This window comes from Mesitornis unicolor, unplaced genomic scaffold (assembly GCF_000695765.1).
Source record: "Mesitornis unicolor isolate BGI_N332 unplaced genomic scaffold, ASM69576v1 scaffold24553, whole genome shotgun sequence".
Lineage (NCBI taxonomy): Eukaryota > Metazoa > Chordata > Aves > Mesitornithiformes > Mesitornithidae > Mesitornis > Mesitornis unicolor.
Genome location: NW_010172992.1, coordinates 1 through 22,202, shown reverse-complemented (window position 1 = coordinate 22,202; position 22,202 = coordinate 1). Strand labels below are relative to the sequence as shown.

At 40.0% G+C, this 22,202-nt stretch overlaps 1 protein-coding gene across 1 annotated transcript in view; it reads left to right on the top strand.

Annotated features, from left to right (window-relative positions):
* MYRIP (myosin VIIA and Rab interacting protein) overlaps positions 1–17,581 on the top strand; it is a gene marked incomplete at its 3' end in the record, with an annotated part of 82,430 nt that extends 64,849 nt beyond the window's left edge. Inside the window, exons 3-8 of the mRNA XM_010180583.1 lie at positions 235–315; positions 921–1,018; positions 1,366–1,446; positions 3,030–3,179; positions 14,967–15,144; positions 16,932–17,581. Coding sequence (XP_010178885.1) covers positions 235–315; positions 921–1,018; positions 1,366–1,446; positions 3,030–3,179; positions 14,967–15,144; positions 16,932–17,581 — 1,238 coding nt within the window. The remainder of the gene's footprint in view (positions 1–234; positions 316–920; positions 1,019–1,365; positions 1,447–3,029; positions 3,180–14,966; positions 15,145–16,931) is intronic.
* Positions 17,582–22,202: the final 4,621 nt, after the last annotated feature.

Here is a 22,202-nt window from a genome sequence, read left to right as displayed (position 1 = left end):
TTTCCCTTCTTCTCCACCCAAAATGAATGAGAGGTCTTTCATATAGAAGCAGTCGTGTTTTCTAGAAAAGCTGCTGAAATCATGGTTTATACAAAAGGTAGGAGGAATTTTCTGGTTATCCGTCTTTTTGTGCAGTGCTGCCATATCTTGAGTGAATATTCTAGTCTAGTAACGCCTCTGCTGCTAATGGGCACTTCTTATACTAATGTGCGGTACAATCTCTTTTTTAAGCAGAAGGAGGTTTTTTTGAAGGAAGCTTTGAAAATGAAGGAAGCATTTGTGGCAGTGACTCTACATTCTACCGACAGACAGAAGGTATGCTGCTAAAAACTCGTTTGATTAAAACATGGTCCTTTGAATTACTGGACAAATAGCCTAGAGTGCTGGTAAGTCTTGTTCACAGATCAAACAGTCTTTCAGCTAAAACATTTAGCAAGATACTAAAAATCTTTTGTGCACCATGCTGGGGTATCTTGCTTCAGTGTTACAGCTCAGACACGTCTATTCTAGTGTGATTTTCTTGATGTTCAGTTTTTGTTACATCTCACACATTTCCTTTCCTATGCTCATGTATTTCTTTCATTCTCTTTCTTATATTTTGTTGGTATTTGTAGGAAGTTTACATGTTTTCTTCCTACGATTTCGTCTTAACTATTTTGCTAGTTTCTAAAATAAGAAACATAGCAATATTGTATTTTATTGTATTTAATATTTACGTTTAAGAAGTAATGTAGAGATTGAGACAGGTTTTTCTGTCTTAAGGTATTTATTTTACTCTGCATAATTATGGATGGAGGAAAGGAACTTTGTCATGAACAACCTAAAATTTGAATGTATGTCCAGAATATGAGTCTGAATTTTTGAACTCATTATGCAAAATATATAAAGAACATGGTGGTCTTATCTTATTCTTCACTTAGGACACAGCATGATGGATACCCTTGCTGTGGCCTTACGTGTCGCAGAGGAAGCAGTGGAAGAAGCTATTTCTAAGGCAGAGACCTACAGTGACAGCCTGGTAACATTAAAAAAAGAAGTATTAATTTAATTAGAACAATTATGGTTGGTTTGCTTGGTTGGTTGGTTGTTTTTTTAATTTGGGTATTGGTACAAAAACATGTAGCTACAAAAGAAAACATGAAGTAGTGACTACCTCATGCAATACCTAAAGAGTTTGGTGTGGGTTTTATGAACTTCTATCCAAGATGCATGTTGCATTTCAGAAGGTGACATGCAATGTAAGTACCTGTAATTTCTTCACACAGTGCCAGCAGGGCATATTACCCATTTCCTGATCTATACCGTTCCTGTGGAAAGGCTGTTGTGATGTTATTTTAGGAACTACAGATATCTATTTTCATGCAGGACAAGCAGAACGAGGCTTGTTACTTGCAGGAACACAAGGAGGACCTCATAGAAGAGCTGGCCACAACCATTGTGCAAAAGGTATTACGTGCATTTTTTTCCCTAGCTTGTTTAATAGCCAAACCACAATCCTTCAGTCTGATGAGCTTTGACTCTGCTAAAGGATGACACCAATATAGAAAGCACAGAGTAAATTACAAGTTGCCACTTCAACTATCACAGTATATGCTTAATCAGCTACATCCAACAGATCAATTTATAAATAAGCTTAATTCAGTGCCTAAAACGATGGCCTACACCCTCAGAGCTGAGAGGTAGCACTCCTCCAGGTCTGTGATATCCTTGCTTGAAAGAGGAGGCCCCTGCTTGATGGAATTTTACATCTGTACTTCACTTCTCAAAAGGCACCGAGTTTTCCAATGTAAAGAAGTGTGGCTCTTGACCATACCAACTCTTCTGAACCCTGCATCTGCAACACATAAAAAGAAAACATCCATCATTAAAATAGAATTCTGTTAGTGATGCTGTGAGAGAGACACCCAAAAAATCATAGGACCCTCTGTATGTCTGATTTATGTGGCTTTTTCCGGAAACCTTGTTCTTCTCCCCTCGAGAAGTGTCAGTTGACCCTGACACAGCACCAAAATGAATAGCTAGTGGGAACAAATACCACTTGAGTTTGTCTAGACCGTCTGGAGCAAGGCAAGATGGGCATGAACAGAGATCTGCTGAGCTCCTGCGATAAGTAAATTAACCACTCTGCTAAGAGTCACCCTCCATGGGAACTAAGCTAATTGCCACATCTGTGTACAGGATGTGGCGTTTAACAATGTATGAATCACACGCCAGAAGAGGAACGTGTTTATAAAGATATCAAGAAAAGCCAGGAGACCAGCAGCTCAATGGAAAATAATCTGCCTTCTTTTTTAATAGGGATGTTAGAAGATTAATTCTTCTTATCTGGTCTTTGATAGTTCAGAGCCTATCTCAGCCAAGCTTGAATTGCTACCACTTTTGTAAAAAGCTGCCTAACAAGATCTTTTATGCCATGGAACAATATTCTGTAGATATTTTAAATTGGAATCAGAAAAGTTGTGGAAATGAAGTGTAGCAGGATATAATCTGTCAGTGTAGGGAGACAGGTTGTCTATTTGATCTCTCTCTTAAAACAGTGTAGAATTTGAAAAACAAAAATAGTCTCTAGACCCCTAAGACCTCTTTGTTTTCCATAGAAGTGTGTCTAGATGCCATGGAAGCCTTTGAAATTCTCCTCATAAGTAATATATTTTTTTTTTTTTGCAAACGTTTTTGTATGAGAAAATACCTGACACTTAGATGCTACTAATGTTTGAAGTGTTACTGTATGAAAAGGTTTGTTTCCGTGTTTATTTAATTCACCTCTGATGTTCCTGCAGGCATTGATTATGATTTATTGTATTGACGGTTATGCACTTGCAACCAGTATGACTTCAGATGAGAAACACATGCAGGTTGTCAGAATCATCCTTGCATGAACTGGAGCAAAAGCAAAAGGAAACTCAAATGTTCTTCCTAGGCAGTTTGCCTTGAGACAAGGTTAATGGAGTTTTTCTCCATACAGCTCAGACAGTATTTTGAAGTACTGTCTTATTTCTCCCCTCCCACCCCATCTCCCTACCTTACAGATTATAAAGAAGCAGAAAAGCAAAACTGAGCAGGCCGAGGCTGACTATGAATGGCCACCATCCAGGAGCAGTGGCCTGGCATCTGTTGCTGTCTCAGATCAGAGTATGCTGACTTTTCCGGGGAGCCGCAGGGGGTCCTACACGTTATGGGTGAGTGACTTAGTGCAACTATTGATGTTTTCTGCTGAACAAAGCGGGAAGACTGAAATCATGGATAAGTATACTGACTTCCTGGAATGGTATGTAGAGACTTGCAGAGAACGATTGTTAAACCTGTGTCTGGATAGACTGTCACTCAGTTGCGTGCTTTCCTAGCACATCATGGGCCATGGAAGTACATCACAGACATTGTGTTGTATTGGTGAGTGTGTTGGGGAGGACTAAGTTTGTGATATGAGCAATCTCGCTGCTTGATTTGAATGCTCAGTATGTATTTCTTAAAACAGTTTTAGCTTTTAGTTAAACATCGTAGCTTTTAGTTGGATTTTTGCTGAAGGTTTTATTTTGTTTTGTAAAGTGTTAGATTTCTGTCATTTTTTTTCTCCTTAGCCATCCTAAAGAAAGTGGTTACCACTGGCAACAAAAAAGTAAACCAAACTGTAGAGCATGATTTATGTCTTACACTAAAGAGTGTTTCCTCCTCCTTTCGCTTACTTTTTTCAGCACAGTGCCTTTAGCTCCTGCTATAAAGCTGAAGAAAATCTGACAAGCTGTATTAGTAACATTTTAAGAAGAGCAGCAAGGGAAAAGACGTGAAAATAAACTGTAGGCTTGGATAGGCTGTTTTACAATCACAGAGGGAGGACAGTGACAGATGAGTTCCGGTGCATTTTGACACAGTGGTTTAAGCTGCTGCTACCAGTTGTCCTGCTGCTGCACCAGTAATCACCCCTACTGAGCAGAGCCACCAGAATTGAACATGTGCTATGCCTTAGCTCCCAGCTAAGTTCGCTATCTTACACTGCCAGTGAAAATAGATTTATGCCAGATCATGAGACTGTGGGCCACAACTACTGAGATACAGACTCACATTCTCATCCCCCACCTATTTCCAAATTGAAGGAGTAGTGCCTTTAAGCTGCTGCTGTTAACCAAGTGATCACAAGTCAGGGTGAGCGTGTTTAAGTGCTTTGCTCTGTAGCTCCTAGGCAACTTGCCTGTGAAACATAAAAGCCAGGAGAGAGAGAGTTAATTTTGTCTGACTTAACTGAGTTTTCTTTCCAGAGTTTAAGGACATGGCCTAGGGGAACATGCTGTTCAAATCCTCAGTTTTTACACCAGAGGCCTGTTGTTCTGCATTTTGAGAGTTAAGCTTGAACTCAACACATTTTTCACTTGTTTTCCCACAGTGAATTAAGGAACACAAATGAACTTGGCCATCTGGTCTGGATTCTCTCACCCCTCCCATAAATTCAGGTTCTGCCTTTTGCTTTGCTAGAGTTGTTTTATTTTGTCCTTTGAAGTGCATTATGTGTTTATTTTTGTTTTGTTTTGAATAGGGGAGAATTTTCTTAGTATAACCAGGCACCCTTGGAAAGGTAGCATAGCTCCAGTTGCTGCTATAGCTAATATAGTTGTAGTTATGTCAGCCTATTAGGCTAGCAGAAATAAAATTACAGAAGCTCTAACAAAGGGTCCACTGGAAAGTGTACTGAAAGGCATCTTATGCAGAGCAAACACAGAGCAGTTGCAGCCTGCTTGATTATCATCAACTTGTTTCCCAATACCGATTACTTAAGTAGAGCTTCCTCTGTTTAAGACTTTCTTTGTTACCTGTCAAACAAATTACTACTTGTAGCAAGCAGAAGCAGGATAGATTAAATAAAAGGGAAGAAGAAACGTGAGTAACAGAAAGATGGACTTGCAGAGGAAAGGGAGGTAAGATTAGCAAATCTTACAGCAGTTAGGATCTCATAATTTAGAACTGGAAATCTATCTTAGAGCAAATATTTTTATTTGTCTTCTGTGTAGACGATAATACACACAGTCTTGTTAGCACAATAAAGCTAGTAACATCCAGTTACTTCGGGCAGTTGCATGCTACAACACTGGCCTTTAGAAACCCACGTTTACTATTGCATTGCATCTTATTACCACATTGCTTACAATGTGGGGGGAGCTGTAACAATTCCAGATACAACTGTGTGGTTATACCTGCCAAGAAATTTTTCTTTTAATTGCAGCTATTTGTATGCAGCTCATCCATATCAGCCAGAAACTTTCAGTGGGCTCTGGAAGCCCTGCATTATCTCTCTGCTCATCCAAAATCACTTGCTTTGAAATCATCATTAAGTAAGTTCACAGAATCACAGAATATTAGGAGTTGGAAGGGACCTCAAAAGATCATCCAGTCCAACCCCCCTGCCAGAGCAGGATCACCTAGACTAGGTCACACAGGAACGCATCCAGGTTAAACTGCCTCTTTGTAGTTTGAAGTAAATGCTGTATGCAGAGAACTTGAGCTGTGTAAGGTGGGGACAGCAGAGCACCAAGAGGCCAACTGCATAAGATCTGTTTGGTTGAAGCAAAGTCTATTGATCTTCATATTAAGGAACACACACACACACACGTGCATGTAACCTCCCTGAAATTTAGTTTTTATTGTTTAACTGCAGTAATATGGTGTGGTAGTGGTCATGGTTATTGTCTTTTCCTTCTTTTCTCTTAGATTTCTTTGAGATTATTTGCCCATGCTAAAAATAGTGATACAAGGCTGAATATTTTATTTCCCCATCTTATAAAAAGAGATGGATGGCACCATCTGTTTCTTGTTTCCAATAAGCAAAGGCTGTACAGTCTTGGGATAGGAGGAGGTTAGAGCAATGGACGGATGCTTCTCTGCTTTCTCAGTCCATTTCCTTCCCATACATCACTGCCAGTGAGAGCATAAGAGACAGTTGGCATATTATACCCATTTAAACATTGATGGAGTGCAGACATCCTGGTGAGTTCTAAGTGCTGTATTAGTGGTCTTTATTTTATAGCTAAAAGATTGCATATATAAACAGAAGCTCATCCATAATTTATAGTATATAAAACAGCTAGGGATATAGGAAAAAGGAGGATTTCATTAAATACACATTATGATGCACCTCAGGGGAAGCGAAAGTTTACTGTTGAAGCTGATTATTAGGTCCACAGTGTACGGACAGTTGTTTGTTTTTTTCTTTTGTTTTTTTCTTTGATTTCTTTTAAAGAGAAGGTTCCACAAGCCCGAGGTCCAACACTGCTTTGGAAATCCTTGGAGGTTTTGCAGGTGCTCTATACCTTTATAGATTTGTCCCAAACAAATATTTGAAGCAAACCTTTTTGAGGAGGGATCCTGCTTAGCAGTCATATGACACAGTGGGAGTGCTGCTTCGGCTGAGGGAGGCACAGCACTGTAGGAAGTTGATGCCAGCCAGTATCAGTTCGTACTTGCCAACAGCTCTGCATCAGAAACATCATACTTATATCTAATTAATAAGTATGTCACATCATAGGGAAGATGAAGCTTTTAGCTTTTATACATGAGCTGGGATCAGAAGGTTGCGCAGAATGCATTGCTGGGACCTCCTTCCAACGAGGCAGGTGTGCATTTATCCAGAACCCCATCAGCTGAATCCTGATGAGTTATTTACTGTCTTGTTTCCTTCCAGAAGCAGCCAACTGCAGCATCATCTTCTCTGCACAGACTGGGAACAGTATACTTTCAGAAGGAAAAGCACTTGGCACTTTAGAAAACAATGTGTCTTTTTTTTATTCATATTTATTATGAGAAGTTCCAGTTTTCTGTAGCTACTTTGCAGGTTAGAAATCTTGCTGTCATCTGCTGAGTGTGCAGATGTAACATTGTAGTCTCACTGCAGAAGTGATCTGGACTTAGCTGGCTGTATGAGACTTCATGCATTTCAGATCAAGACAGTCCATAATAATCTGATTCATTTGCCTCCTACTGCAGCAGAAGGATAGGATACAACTGCTTTTGCAATTCTGACTTAGTGATTAGTACCACTTTTTAAGGTTTCAGGTGGCTAAATAATCAGTGCAAGGCTGAACATGACAGCATTGTCCTTTTAAAGTTGTTTGAATAGTTTGAATTTGTTTGAGATGTATCTCTAGCAGGAAATTACTGTTTCTTGATTTCATAGTATTATTCATGCACTTGACAAACATCCAGGAAGACAGTTTTGGATGCTAGATACGTGATCGAGCCCATGTAGGGCTAAATTCAGCTGAATTTCACTTACTGTCAGCAAGCCAGGACAAATTTTAAGGCATGAAAGGGAGTAGAGGAGAGGACAGAAGAGGTTGGCCATTCTATAATGATATTTTCCAAAGAATGTAGATCATGTGTTGTTATTTCAGCTTGATCTGGTTTTAAAAATGTTGTCATAATAAACCGCTAGGTATCACAAAGCTTTAAGGTCTAACTTAAAACCTGTGCTAATCAGAGCTGTGCTGCCTGAAAAATACTTTATTTTTAGATTAAATCAGGGTGTATATTGTCACAGTGAGAAGCAAATAAACACAGAACACTTAAGACTTCTTCTGTCAAGTGGGTGTTTGAGGAGGAGATGCAGTGATTTGCTCTGATGGGCAAGTGCACTACTGAGCACAACTTTGCACACAAGGGTCAGAATGGGACATGAAAGGTTGCATGAGGTATTAAGCAGCCTATAAATTAATGAAAACAGAGTAATCAATGTTCAGTAAAGTGTATTCTGTTGAAAAATAAGTGAGTTTGTGTGTGAGGCTGCAATTAGACTTGAGAAGATGCCAGCTCACCTCCTTCCCCTACTCTGTTATACACATGCACTCTCCCAGTGGGGTGCACTAGCAGCAACTTAGAATCATATTGCCCTACACCAGCACAGGGATCTGACCTTTGCAGTTGCTCAGCTTTCTCATCTGTAAATAATACAGTAATACCGTCATCACAGGATACTAACTGAGCTCTCGTTGTCTTCAAACAAAAGGTGTTACAGGACTGAGAAGTGTCTGTGCTGTTTGGTTTTTATTGGGTTTTTAAAGAGATGTAATAGAATATTTTAAAGAGATGTAATAGAATATTCCAAGTTCAGGAGAAGGGAAAAAGCATGGGCCATGGGGGAAAATATTAGAAATAGTAACAGCCAAATGAACAACGGTACCTGTAAAGGGATTGTTTAGATTACAGTTGCATTGGTACATCTGCTCTCTATTCTTGTCAAAGCATGTAACAGTTGATTTGCCACAAACTTCTATAGGCTTGTTCACATAAGTCCATTACATTGATTGAACTATGCTATTTTATGCTCCTACCACTTTCCTAAATTGTTAGCCCCATGAGTACAATTAAAAGGATGTTTATACTCACCTTCTGGAACCTATATTGAAATATCCCTTATTAGTAGCTTACAAATCACTTGCAAATCCCTTGCAACCAAAACAGTAGCATTATTTGGGAGGTGGGGGGAAGCCCCTCAAACACTATACTTCTGGGTGGTGATGTGTAGAGCTACGTGCATGCTCAGCAGCATTGGTTAGTTGAGGAATAACCTCTTGCCTCTCTTCCTTGCAACCCATCTTCGGATCCTCAAAGTCAGCGAATCCAAACTGAACTAGAATAAGTGCACACACGAATATGGCTTTACATATTATTACACAACTGTGCAATCCATACTGCTGATAAACCAATTTCTGATTAACTGAGCATTATCTTTATACTCCTTTTAAAAGAACAATGTTTTTAAGGGTATCAGCTGCCTGAGAGGCTGGCAAAGGGCAGCAAACCCACCTAAAGTGCAGCTGGGCTGTGTCTGTGCCACCAGTGAGCAACAAGCCAGCTTGGGCAGACCCTGGAAGCTCTAAGGCTTTTTGCTTTCTCCCAGTCAGTTATTCAAGGATTTGCCCTGATAGCTGGGATATCCTAAGTAGGGTTTAGGTCAGGGCACAAAATAAGGGAGTTTTCTTTCAGTTGAATGTAGAAATCTCCCATTCATCTGCCTGTTCTTGCCTTTTTTCAGAAGCCATAGGGTTGTTAACAGATACGTTGCCACATACAAGATTAACTAAGGAACAGATGCTTGAAACCCTTGGTATTTCACTCCCACTGCTAAATGTCTGGACTGCATACATTTGAGCAGAGCGAAAATCACTTCCAGGGATAAATAGGCTGTGGCAGAGTGGCATCGTTTGCAGGCTCATACTGTCTCCTTCCTGGTGTGGGAGTTAACTTACCAAAGGATGCATTAGCTGTTGATGCTTAGGGGTTGCTGCTGTATTTGCTCAGGTGTGTGGGACCTGCTGGTTCTGTGTGTAGTGATTGTATTCATAAAGCACAGATGAGAAGCGGGAAGTGTTGAGGTCCCAGTGCTTGCCAGGGCTTCTGCCATGGTGACCCTACAGCTGCCTTACCCTTGTGTCACCCAGGGTTCTCAGTCTCTCCTGAAGCTGGGAGAGCCCTTGATCTACTCTGAGTGCAGCATAAATTACAGTTTTACCAGTTAAACCAGACCAGTGAAATAGGGGGGAAACAAGGACAAAAGCATGCATGATCCAGAATATCATTTGTAGAGTTCATTCGGTTGCTTTTGGGATCTATTTTGAATTACAACTTTTAACTTCTTTTTACAAGAGAGGAATTACCCATACTCTTTCATCTTTTCTGGAAGAATGTAGAACAAGTCTTTATATTGTCTTTCTAAACAACATGCATACATATAAGATTCACGGTAAAGAATCCATAGATTATCAACATATTAGACTCTATATTCACAAGCATGTTTTATAAAAAGTTGTTCTTGCTATTAGTTGCTTGTTTTGTTTTTATCTATTCAGTGTTCAGAAGCATGAACTTGTAAATTGTTATAGACAGAAGATGGAATATTTATATTCAATTTTTATTCACCCCTTCCTTCTTTGATCTTAAGAAACCTTTTTTTTTTTGAAGGCCAGCAATGAAACAGGACTGTGCATGCAAAAATTATTTTAGTGCTAACCCAGCACAAGATGAAGCCTGAGTTCTCTCCATCCAGACGTTATAACTATGCAGCAGAAATCCCCTGAAGAGGGATAGAATAAAGAGAATAATAACGTGTCTGGAATTTATTTTCAAAACAGACATCTCGCAAGAGATGCCAGTAGGCAAGATTTGGTGGAGAACTCATCTAACTAAAGTGTTTGGAAATGCCTGTCAATACTGTACCTATATTTTGCAAGCTCTGCTGTACTGCACAGCAATCTGGTATGCAGCACATGCCTCTGAGGGAGGAGTGTGTGCAGTGAAATAGCAAATGACCTCTTGGGTTTCGATGCCATCTGCTGATGTACTGATTTATTGCAGAAACTAACAGTTACAGTACCTTAGTATCTGACTGAAAACATACAGGGCAGCCTTGTAATTTGTCACAAAAAGTACACCTAAAATAGCACCTGGCTGACAGGGTTTTTTTTACTGAGAAACCAGAACTTCTGGTTAGAAAGGGTGCTAGTAGCTTTAGCTGGGAGAGAAGACTCTTGTTGACCTCTTACGTCTTTTATAAATCAAAACCAAAGTTCCTACATTCCTTCCTACTTTTAAAAATATTATTTAGATTGCTGTATTATTTGGATACTTTTGGAAAAGAAACTGGATTGCTTCTTTCTGTCCTGAGATGATGATGTTGTCCAAGTTTGTAGGCAATTGCTAAAGATTGAGGGCCATGACTCCTCCATTTGGTTGACAAATATCCTTTGTTCCACTGCAAACTGATCCAAGAGGCTGTCGGGGTAGCTGGCCTTACCTCCAGGACTTCCCTGCACCCATGCACGGGGAAACTACATCTAGCACCAGCTCTCAACTAGGCTTCTCAATCCTGTTCCCTTACGTTCAGTGCTTTGCTTCCCATGCAAATATCCACAAGGGAAAAGCGTCCTCTGTGGATCTACAGATGAGCTGTTACCTCTGTGACAAAGGGAGGCACAAATGCAGCACCATAATGTGTACTTGTGCTGCCTGGCACGGGGAAGTGTGGCACTGAAGTCAGCAGCATGGCCAGGCACATACGTTGGTTTGTAGCCCGTGCTGAAGCCTGTGCTATAGCTGTAGGACTGTTGAGTTGGTGGTCCCAGCTGAGTTGAAGTTGATGCAAATGTGCCAACCAGGATTAGAGCTTTTGCTGTATAACCTCACACCAAATAACTAACTTTCTAGTTTGCTCTTAATTGTAAAAGCAGCAAAAGGAGGTCTTGAGTCATTTGCTTTTCAGATAGAGTCGTCAGGCCAGTAGTTCATTGGAGGTAAACTTGTGAATAAACATTTGCTTTTGTGCTCTGAAAAAAGTGGCCATGTTTATGACAATGAAGACTGATTTGTTCTCATGCCAGAATATGCTTCTGTCCTATTCCTATACCAGGCATGGCTATTGACACTCCTTTTTTTTGTATCATTATCAGTGTTACCAGTGATTTGATCTGCTATCAGGGATGAATATTTACGCTTTCTTTCTACCCATACTTGTCTGATTAAAGCACAATTCTACTGTCTGGCCTTCTATCCCTATCTAAAACTTTCAGAACAAGAAATAACCTAATTCTTTATTATTCTTATATGGTGCTTATTAGCATGCTGTCACTTCTTGATCATTTAAGTCTCTCCAGGTACAAGAGCTACAGAGAACTCCAAAAGCAGTAGTAGAGTGCTAGTTCAACAGCCTCTTCCAGCAGCATTTCATCCTTTGTCAGGATGTGAATGCAGGGGTGCAGTCAAGTTATTTTAGTCTGACATTACTTTTTTCACCTTGAGCTTTTTGTGACATTGAACCATCGTCAGTGAGAAGAGATGGTACATCTAGCAGAGCAGTCCAAGACAGATTTTATAAAAAATTCACATAAAGTGTAGGAAAAGGATGAGGATGGCCTCAAGCCAAACTTTGAAAGCACCAAAGACATTTTCCCTAGCTGCATTTGGAGGGATTTTCCTGGGAATTAGCAGTAGTTCCTGCATAGTAGCAATTTTCCGCTCTCCACAGAGAGTTGGCAGAACCTGTGAAGAGCAGTTTCCATCTCACCTGACACAAAAGTTTCAGTATGCAATTTAAAAGAATCGGCTTGTTTTAGATAAGCTTGTTTGAATAAGCTTATTTGAGATCCTAGGCTGCTATACCACAGGGGACTGTGTCTAATTTACTTTTCTGTGCTTCCTTGGTGTTCAGTGCTTTTTGTCCATCAGGCCCTTCATGCTCCTTTTCTCCTTCTTAAATCCTTCTAGCTATTGTGATTCTGCTAGTTCTTCTGAAAGATAGATCTGCCCTGTAGTGTAGACACACCTGAGCTAGCTTTAAATTGCTCAGGCAGTGCTGGTAGCAGTGTTGAGGGCAGGAGTGCTGTGAGCTCCTTCAGTGGGTTTCACAGCCCATGCCAAGCTCTGTGTTGCTATGGCTAAAGCTGCTGGCAGGTCTCAGGTTAGCCAAGACAGACACTGCCATCACTGCAATGCAGCCTTTGCTGTGGTGTTTATAAAACAACGAGTAGGCAGGTGAGAAGCTGCCATCTAAACAAAACACCAGAAAATTTGTCAAACCTACAGGTTTTTTATAATAGGAAAAAATCTTGTTACTTACAGTATCTGAGCCCAGGTTATCATTGAACAGACTACTTAAGTTTTTTCTGATTTTTTTCTTCTCCTTCTTATGATTAAGTTATTTAAGTAATAAGGGAAAATAGATACTAGTGATTAAACTGTAGGCTATGCCACCCTCTGGGTTCTTCAGCATTTCTTATCTCCCTGTGTTTGCGATATATGTGGAAAAAGACTGTGCACTGAGGGAATATTCTTGGTGCTGTGAAAACAGTGGCTTTCAGTATGTAACAACTTTAACACAAAGATAGCAGAAGATATGGCAGACGTGATCTGGTCCTAATTTATTGTAAGAATGGGAAGGTCAGTAGTTCTGGCTTTACAACGAAGTGAAGTGAGTCACAGCACGGTTAAAAGTTGTTGTAGTTCTGGCTGCAAATTTACGGCAGAATTGTTTATACTGTCTGTATATCCTGGCAGGATGAAATAAAAGTTAATGATCACATTCCTATAGCAAAACAATGTATCTACTTGTCTGTATTGTGTTAAATTATTAACCTTTTTACAAGGTTAAGGAGTTAAGGTGGATTCAGATGATCTTAATCAGTTGAAGACCTAGTTCGAGTTTGGAGCAGCCTAACTATACACTTGAATATGGTTGTTTTGTGAAAGCGACTCATCTGAACAATTGCCTATATTTATACAGTATTATGACCTTATTTCTAGTAGTTCATGTCACTGAATTTGAAAAGAAACAACACTCCAATGCATCACATTATGACCCTTGTTTTTGCATGGACAGGATTAACCAAGTTATGTGGTCACTGAGGTTACAGAAAATATTTGATTCTGGGGCACAAATTCTGGCTTTTGCTCCAGAGTTCAGAAGCCGAAATAACCCCTGGTGCTTGGTTGTGTTTCTTTTTGCTAAATCTGTAATGAAATCACACTGCTGAGCCAAGGATACAGGAAGATTTGCAGTTAATTAAATCTTCTGGCACGGTACATGGGTCCCACGCAGGAGCATTTCAGATAGGAGGGTTTGCAGCCAGAAAAATGGTATAATTGTTGCTTCCAAGCCATCAGGATTCCAGCAAAACTTATGCTGCCCTGGGAATTGAAGGGACTTGAAAATAGCTGAAAGTCAAGTGACGTTCTTCCTCATCTGCACCAGTTGCAAAGCAGAGCTCTGATGAAGGCAAAGACTGGCCCTTTTGAGATTAACAGTTTTAGTTAATTATTTGTAATTTGAACATGAGTTAAAAAGTACAAAGATCTGAGAGTGCCAACTTGGCCTTTGTAAAGAAGCTGAGCCACGTGAAACCGTACTACTTAATGAAGCCCTGGCATATACAGGTAGTCTTACTGACTCTGTTATGAAGGCCAAGGAAGAGGTTTTGAGTCATAAAAAGTTCTGAGGAAAAAGCTAATTGTCATTTGAAAAAGTGGTCTCTCTTGCGAATCAAGCTGCCTAAGCACATCCTGTCAACAAAAACAAAGTTATTAATTTTAAAAAAATGTGCTACAGCAAAATAGTGTCAGCCAGATGTTAAAACTTGTTTTGAGCTGCTGTAGCCTTATTTCTAGAATTTCATATGTGATTTGATATGTAAGAGTGAATTCTCCTGAAATCAGCAGGACACTGCCAACTTTCCCAGTTGTTTTTAAATGTGGCCAAATTTAAATGTGACTTCTGTAACCGACCTCAGTGCCTAAGTCAAAACTAAAATGTATGATCTGTTTAAGTGGATCCAAAGGAAAGTACCTTCCCCTCAGTAGCAGTCAGGGCTTATTAACAGTCACAACAGTATTTTACCTCATTTTGACTTGAAATGTGACTCCTAGAAACAGATAGACGAGCAATTGAAGGCTATGTTGACTTCATTAGCAAGACAACATGACACTGCCCAGCGTATCATGTGATATGTATGTCCTAGCAAACAAAAGAATTCGGCATTAAAATCATTTGAGTTGCACGTCTATTTTTGGGTAACAGGCTGTTTGTTTCCTTTTTAAAAATTTTTTATTTCAGCAAATTGTTACAGCAGATGGCCTGTTGAGCCAACAATAGATCATCATGTCTCACCACAATGGGATCTCTTTCTGGCTAGCTTCAGTCAAAGCAGTTATCAGTCCTCACCAAGCACATTCCTAACAACTTCACCTTAATTATTTCTTTCCATCTGGTCTGTGGTAGTATAAGCAATTTCCTGCCTCCTTGCATAGCATCAAAAATGCATATAAATAAGCAATCTAGCATTGAAACAATTCTTTTGAACACATTAAATTCCATTTCTGGATGCTAGCAGATTCCACATTTCCATGGGTAACTGAATACTCATACTAATTACAGTGAAGAGTTTGATAATTAAGTGTTTGTATTTTTAAGTTATGCTCTTTGATTTTTATTCCCACAGAGGTCTCAGTCTGCGTTCTCCCTGGCTAGTGAGGAAATGCCCAGTAAAGGAGTAGACCCTGCATCGTCTGTGACTGAGGCTCTTTGGAAGCAGCAGAAAGGACAATTCAGGAAACAGAAGGAACGCAAGCTCTCTGCATTACCCAGCTGGAAGAGTGTGGACAGGCTAAATGAAACAAGTAAATATTTCTAGTACGAATATGATTCTTTTTTTGGTACTCACTCACATGTGGAATAAATGCAACTTAAAGCAAGGACCCTCTCCAGGAAATTTCTGCTGACCTCTGTGTTTGCAGGGATCACATGTAAAGATGTCCGTTTAATGATGCTGAGTGTCATGATTTTGTTGCTTACCGTACCATTGTATTTTTTCCAATAGAAGATTCAAAATTTGGACCTTTGGGGAGCTGATTTTGGGCTGTTAGGAAACATTAAGCATCTCATTTGGATACATTTCAGAGCCAAGGGCCCTGCTTTGTCACCTGATTATGTCCCCTCCAGTTGAAGGAGTTTTCAGCTGCCCATAGACTCCTTTCTGTTGCACAGATTAATTGTTCATGAGGTTACATTGTGAACCAAATAGTGAAAAAATTCACGTGTAGGGTTTCCCCTTGCATCTGTATTTTCAACCCTGATGAATTCATCAATGCAGTGTTCTGTTCAGCCGTACTAACTGCTGCTTCCACAAAAGTTTGATGAAGCTGTATGAGTAGGAACTTCACAGACCAGCAGATTCCCTAGATCTGTGTCCTCTGTCTTTCCATATGTTAGGTATGGATGTGAATATGTCTGCTTGTTCCTGCTTCTTCTCTTGTAATAGCTGTAGAGCCCATCTGATCTCTGGAGCAAATTGGTTCATGAAACTAAACAAGCAGAGATTTTCTCTTTTGTAGGATATGTTTATTGGTGCTGTAACTACCACAGCTGGCTCACTAGGCACTGGCAAGTAGAAGCAGCCAAATAACTGTTTGGGTGTAGTGGGGATGAGGGATGGGGGCTGCCCATTGATCCAATTTGTTTATCTGTAAAGCCAGTTGATAACCTGGGAGGCTGAAAATTAGACAGTGTCAGTATCCCTCCTCCCCTCGAAAACAGAGTAATAGTAAAGTAGTACTAAAATCTGACTTAACTAAGTATGCATTACTTTGTGAACTGCTCATTCAACCCCCCTGACAGAAGTGTTGTTCTCCTGGGCATTTTAGTGGAAGGCCTATTTTCAGTAAAGCAGTTAATTGGGTGCTTAAATTTAAGAACCCACTTCAATCCCATTGAATTCAACTGTTGAGCAATTTAGTACTTAACAATTGCTTAACCATAGCAGAATGACATATTGACCCAGTTTCCTTTCAGGTGCTCTACTCAGAGGATTTGTTCTGCTTCTTTAATCTAAGAACCACATTTGTGACAAAACTGTGGGGCACTGATTGTGCTAAAATGTGTAAATGTGATCTCGCTTATGCTGTAGTAAGCAATGCTATATTAGGATACAGAAAATGAAAGAAATCTTAACCAAGATTTTGGAGTGGCAATATCAGTAGACTTTTAGTCTTGTAGCCAGTTCACAATTCATTTTGATTATTGATTGCAGTTTGCATTGATTTAAATGATGAGTCAAGCCAACTCCATCTTTCCTTTTCAACATTTGCAAAACATAGGATTTCTACATGTCTGTGTGCTGATGTTCCCTCAGCCTTTCCTAATAACTCTTTTAGAAGAAAAGCTTTGATCCAACTACTCTCACGTTTTAAATAGTCATCACCATGATTGTAAGTGGGGGCTTCTGATTAAAGGGAGTACAGCAGCATGGCTCACAATGTGAGGGAATTTCTGTAGCAGCAACACTTGCATTTGTTCATTAGCTTTGTTGAACCCTCCAGTTTGTGGACAGTTGATTGCAAACTGGCAAGTAAAATGAGCCTCTCACCCTGTGTGTGCAGCGATAATTGTTCTTGTTTCATTTTCATAGATCCGCCTTCTGTTTTTCAAAGCACCGATGGAAACTGGGTAGCTTTGCAGAATGTTGCTTTGCCTCGTCCCCGAATGCTCGCCAAACCAAAGAGTCAAGTATTCAAAGCTTTGGAGAATGAATCCAGCATCGTGTCTGCCTATGACGAGATGGGCTCAGACAGCGAGGATGACTACGACTGGAATGTGGCCTTGAACAAGCTGCGTCGGAGACCTCGGCAACTACCAGATGATTTCTATTATACCAATTCCCGGTATGGTACTGAGTGGGTTTATGGCAATGATCAGTACCAGGCAGTGACCTCCCCTTCCTCTGGGTTATACACCAATACTGAGACACTGTTCTCTGATTCTGAAACATCTTCAGTAAACTCTTCCCAGGAAGCTAAAGGACCTAGCAAACTTCTCTGGTTACAAAGCAGAACTCAAACTGATATGCCCAGAATGGAAAAAAAACATTTCCACGGAGAACTGGATGTAAATTTCAATCCACAGGCAACCAGCTTGGAGTATTCGGACAGCAGTGAGACAGAAGAAGTCCATTATGATTTAGAAAAGAGATCAAGAAGGTGGAGGAAGAACAAAGCCATTTCTGAAGAATTATGTGAAGGAAAAAATCGCACAAAAATCAACAAGATGAATTTAAGTCAGGTAATTATATTTTAGCTTACCAAAGGCAATCTCAAAAAGAGCTGGGCAAAAGTAATTAAGCTATACTGGCAGTAACGTGTGAATCGTGAGTGGGAGGTAGAGCGTTCTTGCAAGCTTTATTCTCCTCATGCCTGAGAAGCAGCAAAGATAAATTGTCACATATACCGTGAACAGGCTTTGCCTCTTTCTCAAATATAACACTTCCATCTGATCAATGACATTGTTAATGCTGTAAAATACAGTGCTCTTAAAAAAAAAAAAAGTCAGGGTTTGCTAACAGCTAACAACTGTTGATTAATCACCTGTTCTGCTGCATTGCTGTTTGGGGTTTTTTTAACTCCTTTGTTCTTGGAATAAGAAAAAACTCATGCCTGGGAATCTTCTGTGTGCTTTTTGCAAATGTCCTGGTAAGGGATAAAGCTAATGAGCAGCAGAAATTCAGAAAGGGCTTGTTTTGAAATACAGTCCAAGTGATGTCTGCTTTTAATTGGTCATGTAATTGTGAGTTCTGGTGTGTTAGGGTAAGTTTTTACAAACTACTTCTATTTAAATAATTTGTCATTTTATTAAAAAACAGAAAACCAAAATGAACAGAGCACAACAGCTGAGACTTGGAATAACTGATCACACAACTTGAAGACAGCAGAGCACTCCCCAAATATTTCTTTTAAGCAACAAGTGTGGGATAAGCAGAAAGCAAAGAAGTTGTTTTGGAGTTGGTTCAGGCCTGGGACTGATACTTTGTAAGAAATTCAGCTGTCCTCCAAAATTTCTTAAGCAATGCAAGCACATTTCTAATAAATTACCCAGCTGGATGAGGAGAATACTAACCCCCTTGTCCAGTTCCACTTCCCATGTCCTACCCCTCTCAAATCCCGTAGCTCCATCATTGCCGCAGTAGAGTAGTGGCAAGCCTGAAGCAAGGAACTAAGTGCTGTCTTCTCCCTATGCCTCTGACTACAACCAACCCAATGCAGTCTTTAAAGCCATCTGAGAAATTGTAGGATGGCTTGAATTGGTTTCCTTTGCTTATACTACTAGCCTATATTTCCCATAGAAAGTACAGTTGATCATAAGTCAAGAGTAGGATTCCAGGATTTCAGCAAGTTTTTGATGCTGGGTAAACTACTGTTAGTTCTGTATCTATTCCATCTGCTTTTAGGAGACAGGTGTGGGTGTTTTGTACTGATTCATTTATACTCATGTCCTCATATGTTTACAATGTACAGTTGTTGAAGGGGAGTTATGTATGATAATGTGCTCTAACACCACATCAGTGGGCATTAATGACTTATTTGAGCATCAGCCAGAATTACAGGACTTTACAGGGATTGCATGAAGACCGTCTTTTGTACATGGACTTCTGCATTTCTCTTTCTAGGTTTGGGTATTTGCACATATTCTGTGAGTCTATGTGTGTCTTTATTCATATCATGGCTTTCAATTTACTACTGCTTTGCACAGAAGAGCAGAGCTCGCAAGGAAGATGTCCTGGAGATGTTTTTCCAGTGGATAAGAGAAAGACAGGGTTCTTCCAGACATGTATGGTGGCATCCTTCAGCAGCTTAGTGTGTGCTTCAAAGTGCAAGCTAGTGCAGAAAATTATTGTTCTTTCCAACTCTTTGGTGAGTTGCTTTGTGTCTGAAGTGCTGCTTACACCTCTCTGTTGTGCTCAAAAATGCAAGCTTTGGTATTCTGAGCTGTTCTTCCCTTCATTTTGCTCCTGAGGCAAAAAAAGAGAGTGTTCCTGCTCCCTCAGCCACAGTGGGGCAGGTGGAGGCACACTGCTTCCAGATCACACTCCTGTTTTCAAAGCGATGAAAGGCTTACAAGGAAGTTTATGTATGGGTGGGTTTGCATAGATTTAGTTTGTGTTTGGACACACACACCTCCCCTGGTGACTGATTTGACAGCTGGTGCCCACATTTGGAGAACTGTTACTCCAACCTCCGGTACATGAGCACTGCTGGGAGCGGGAATGGAGTGAGTACTACAATTTATAGCTAGGATGTTTCATGACTGAACAGTTGTAGGAAGCATGTAAAATTATCATGAGCATAAGGAATACGATTTGAGTTATGATAATAAATTACCCAGACATCATTTATATTGCTTAGAAAAATGAGAATAAAGGCATGTCAGGCTTTCAAAACAACAACCTGGTTCACTCAGTTGCCTGTAGAAATGCTGCAAACATGGTCCTGAAACAAGTACAGAGGGACATGAAAACTGTCCTGATAAAGCCGATGTCCTACTGTAATAAATTCCTGATATCCTGATTGCTTATGTAAGACAGAAGACTTATATTCCTGGAGAACCTGAATTGGGAAGTATAATCTTATTTTAATGATAATTATTTTTAAATTGTAACTTTTCACAAGGAATTGCTGCTCAAACCACCAATCCCTGTCTGGTTCCATTATTATTATTAATTTATATTGCTAGTAATATTATTTGTATATAGCCTTTCATTTTCTTTTTGTTGTTTAGTGTAGCTGCAGTTCTCATATTTCTGATGGAAACTGAAGTGGCTTAATTGCTCCAAGTGAGGAAAGTGCCCTCTTTATGGGTGTGCTGCTTTGATGAGGAGACCCCAGCTGTTGATTACAGCTCTCCTGCCCTGCAGCCGGGTACAGAGCACTGTCGGGCTGCCGGTCCCCACGGGATGGCGCTGGGGATGTATTTATTGAAAGCAGCTGCCCTGAATTTACACGGGCTCTCGCTGAGAAACTGCCTACAAACCTCACAATTTCTGTCTCCTAAAAACAGAAGTTTCTCATTTTTGGTTTCCAGTGTGATTGGAGCTTTCTCTCAGGAGTATAACACAGGTTTGGATCTGGAGTCTACAAGCCAGTACTTTGCTTGCTTTCTGCATTTTGGGAATGGTTTTTTTGTTTCCTTGGATTACACTGAGTTATCAGCAATTTGCATGCAAGGATTTGGACTGTGTATGAGGAAAGGTGTATTTCCTAGTTCATTGTCTGCTAAAGGACTTATGCCTGCATTAGAAACACTTTATTTTCTTCTAGTGAGACTGGGTTTGTAGCTATGTTAGTCTGCCAGGCCCTCACTGCAGCTCTGTTTTCAGATAAAGTGGTAGCCCTTTATTCTTGTTTCCAGATGCTAGTATTATTTGTTGCTGATAGTTGCAAATAGGAATTTACACAATGACTTATGATGTCAATAAACTTACTACATAGAGCCAAAGTTTGAATAGTAAAGAATAATGAAGTTTAGGATAGCATTTATTAAGTAAATAATAAAAATAGTAATAAATAATAAATAGTAAATAATAATAATAGTATCTTTCAGTGTATTTATTATTGTTATCATGGCTTGCAATGCATTTTTAAATCTGTTAATCCATAAAAGAGGTATCATCTCCTCACAAATGGTTCGCTGCCACCATCTGAAAAGCTCAACACAGAAGCCAAGCAGCTTAAGAGTAACAGAAACCATAGAGTGTTACAGGATATCATTATCTCTGTGTGTAAGCAAGAACTAACAGCTCTTGCAAATGTAAATATTACTCCTGGTCATCGTAAGGAGGTTGGAAAGCAGAAAGGTGAATAATAGACATACCTGAATCCAGCTGTAATAAAATCACTACCCTCAAAGTGAGTCCTCCCTAAGAAAGGATGTGTATTCGTAACACAAATTTAGCTAATGTGGAATTAAACCCTAGGGACACCAAGGCAGCTCATAACTTTTACCTGTGCTGGCAACTGTGGCAAAAAGCTCTTTAAGTTTCCCAGCCAATGAGTTAGCAAAATTATTTTATATGTGTTAAAGCATAAGCTAGAATCGGGAACATTTTGCTAATGGCGTGACATGTCGCTAAGGTAACATAGCAGCTTGCTGCTGCCAAAAGAGGAATATCTCCTTTCTTTTTCCACCTGCCTCCAGTGTAGTCCAATATTTCTCCCTTGTCAGCTCTAGCACACAATTTGAACCCCTTTGCTGGGGTTGAAGAGCCCCTAGCTCATCACAACCAGCTACATAACAGGATGGTGCAGAATGACTCTTTCAGCAGCACTAAGTTGTTATGTTAGCTCACTTTGTTTCATAAGACTACACTCTCAGGTTTTTTATCCTGCCAAAGCTAGGCAGTTTAGCAGTACTGTCCTGCCAGGTCTTCCTCCAAAATATATGGGAAGTCAGCTAGAGAGCTTTACAGGATTTCACTGGGCTTTGGGTAGAGCCAGTAGAGATCAACCTAAAAGGTGCTGCTGTGTGTGATCCTAGGAAGACTGGTCTTTGTTCAGGGCCAGGAAGAGTTGTGATTCTGCTGTTGCGACTATGGATTTTTTAAATTAACTGGTGGTGTTATGTGTGTATTGCTGTCCCAATGTAGCTGCTAAGGAGTTAGAGCTAAGCAGTTCTATGGAGGAAGCCTCCAGAGCAATCATACAAGTCTTCTGCAAGAGGAGCTCTGTACCATCTGCTTGATGGTACAGCAGTGAGGTGGAAACGTGGGGAAACCCGCCCTTCTGGACTGCCAGCCTCCCTCATTGCTCAAATAGATTTTATATACATATTTATCATCTTATTTAAACAAGAATAGCAAAGTTTTGTTTTTACAAGCTTGAGCTGCTGAAATGTCTGCATAGAATGGGATTTT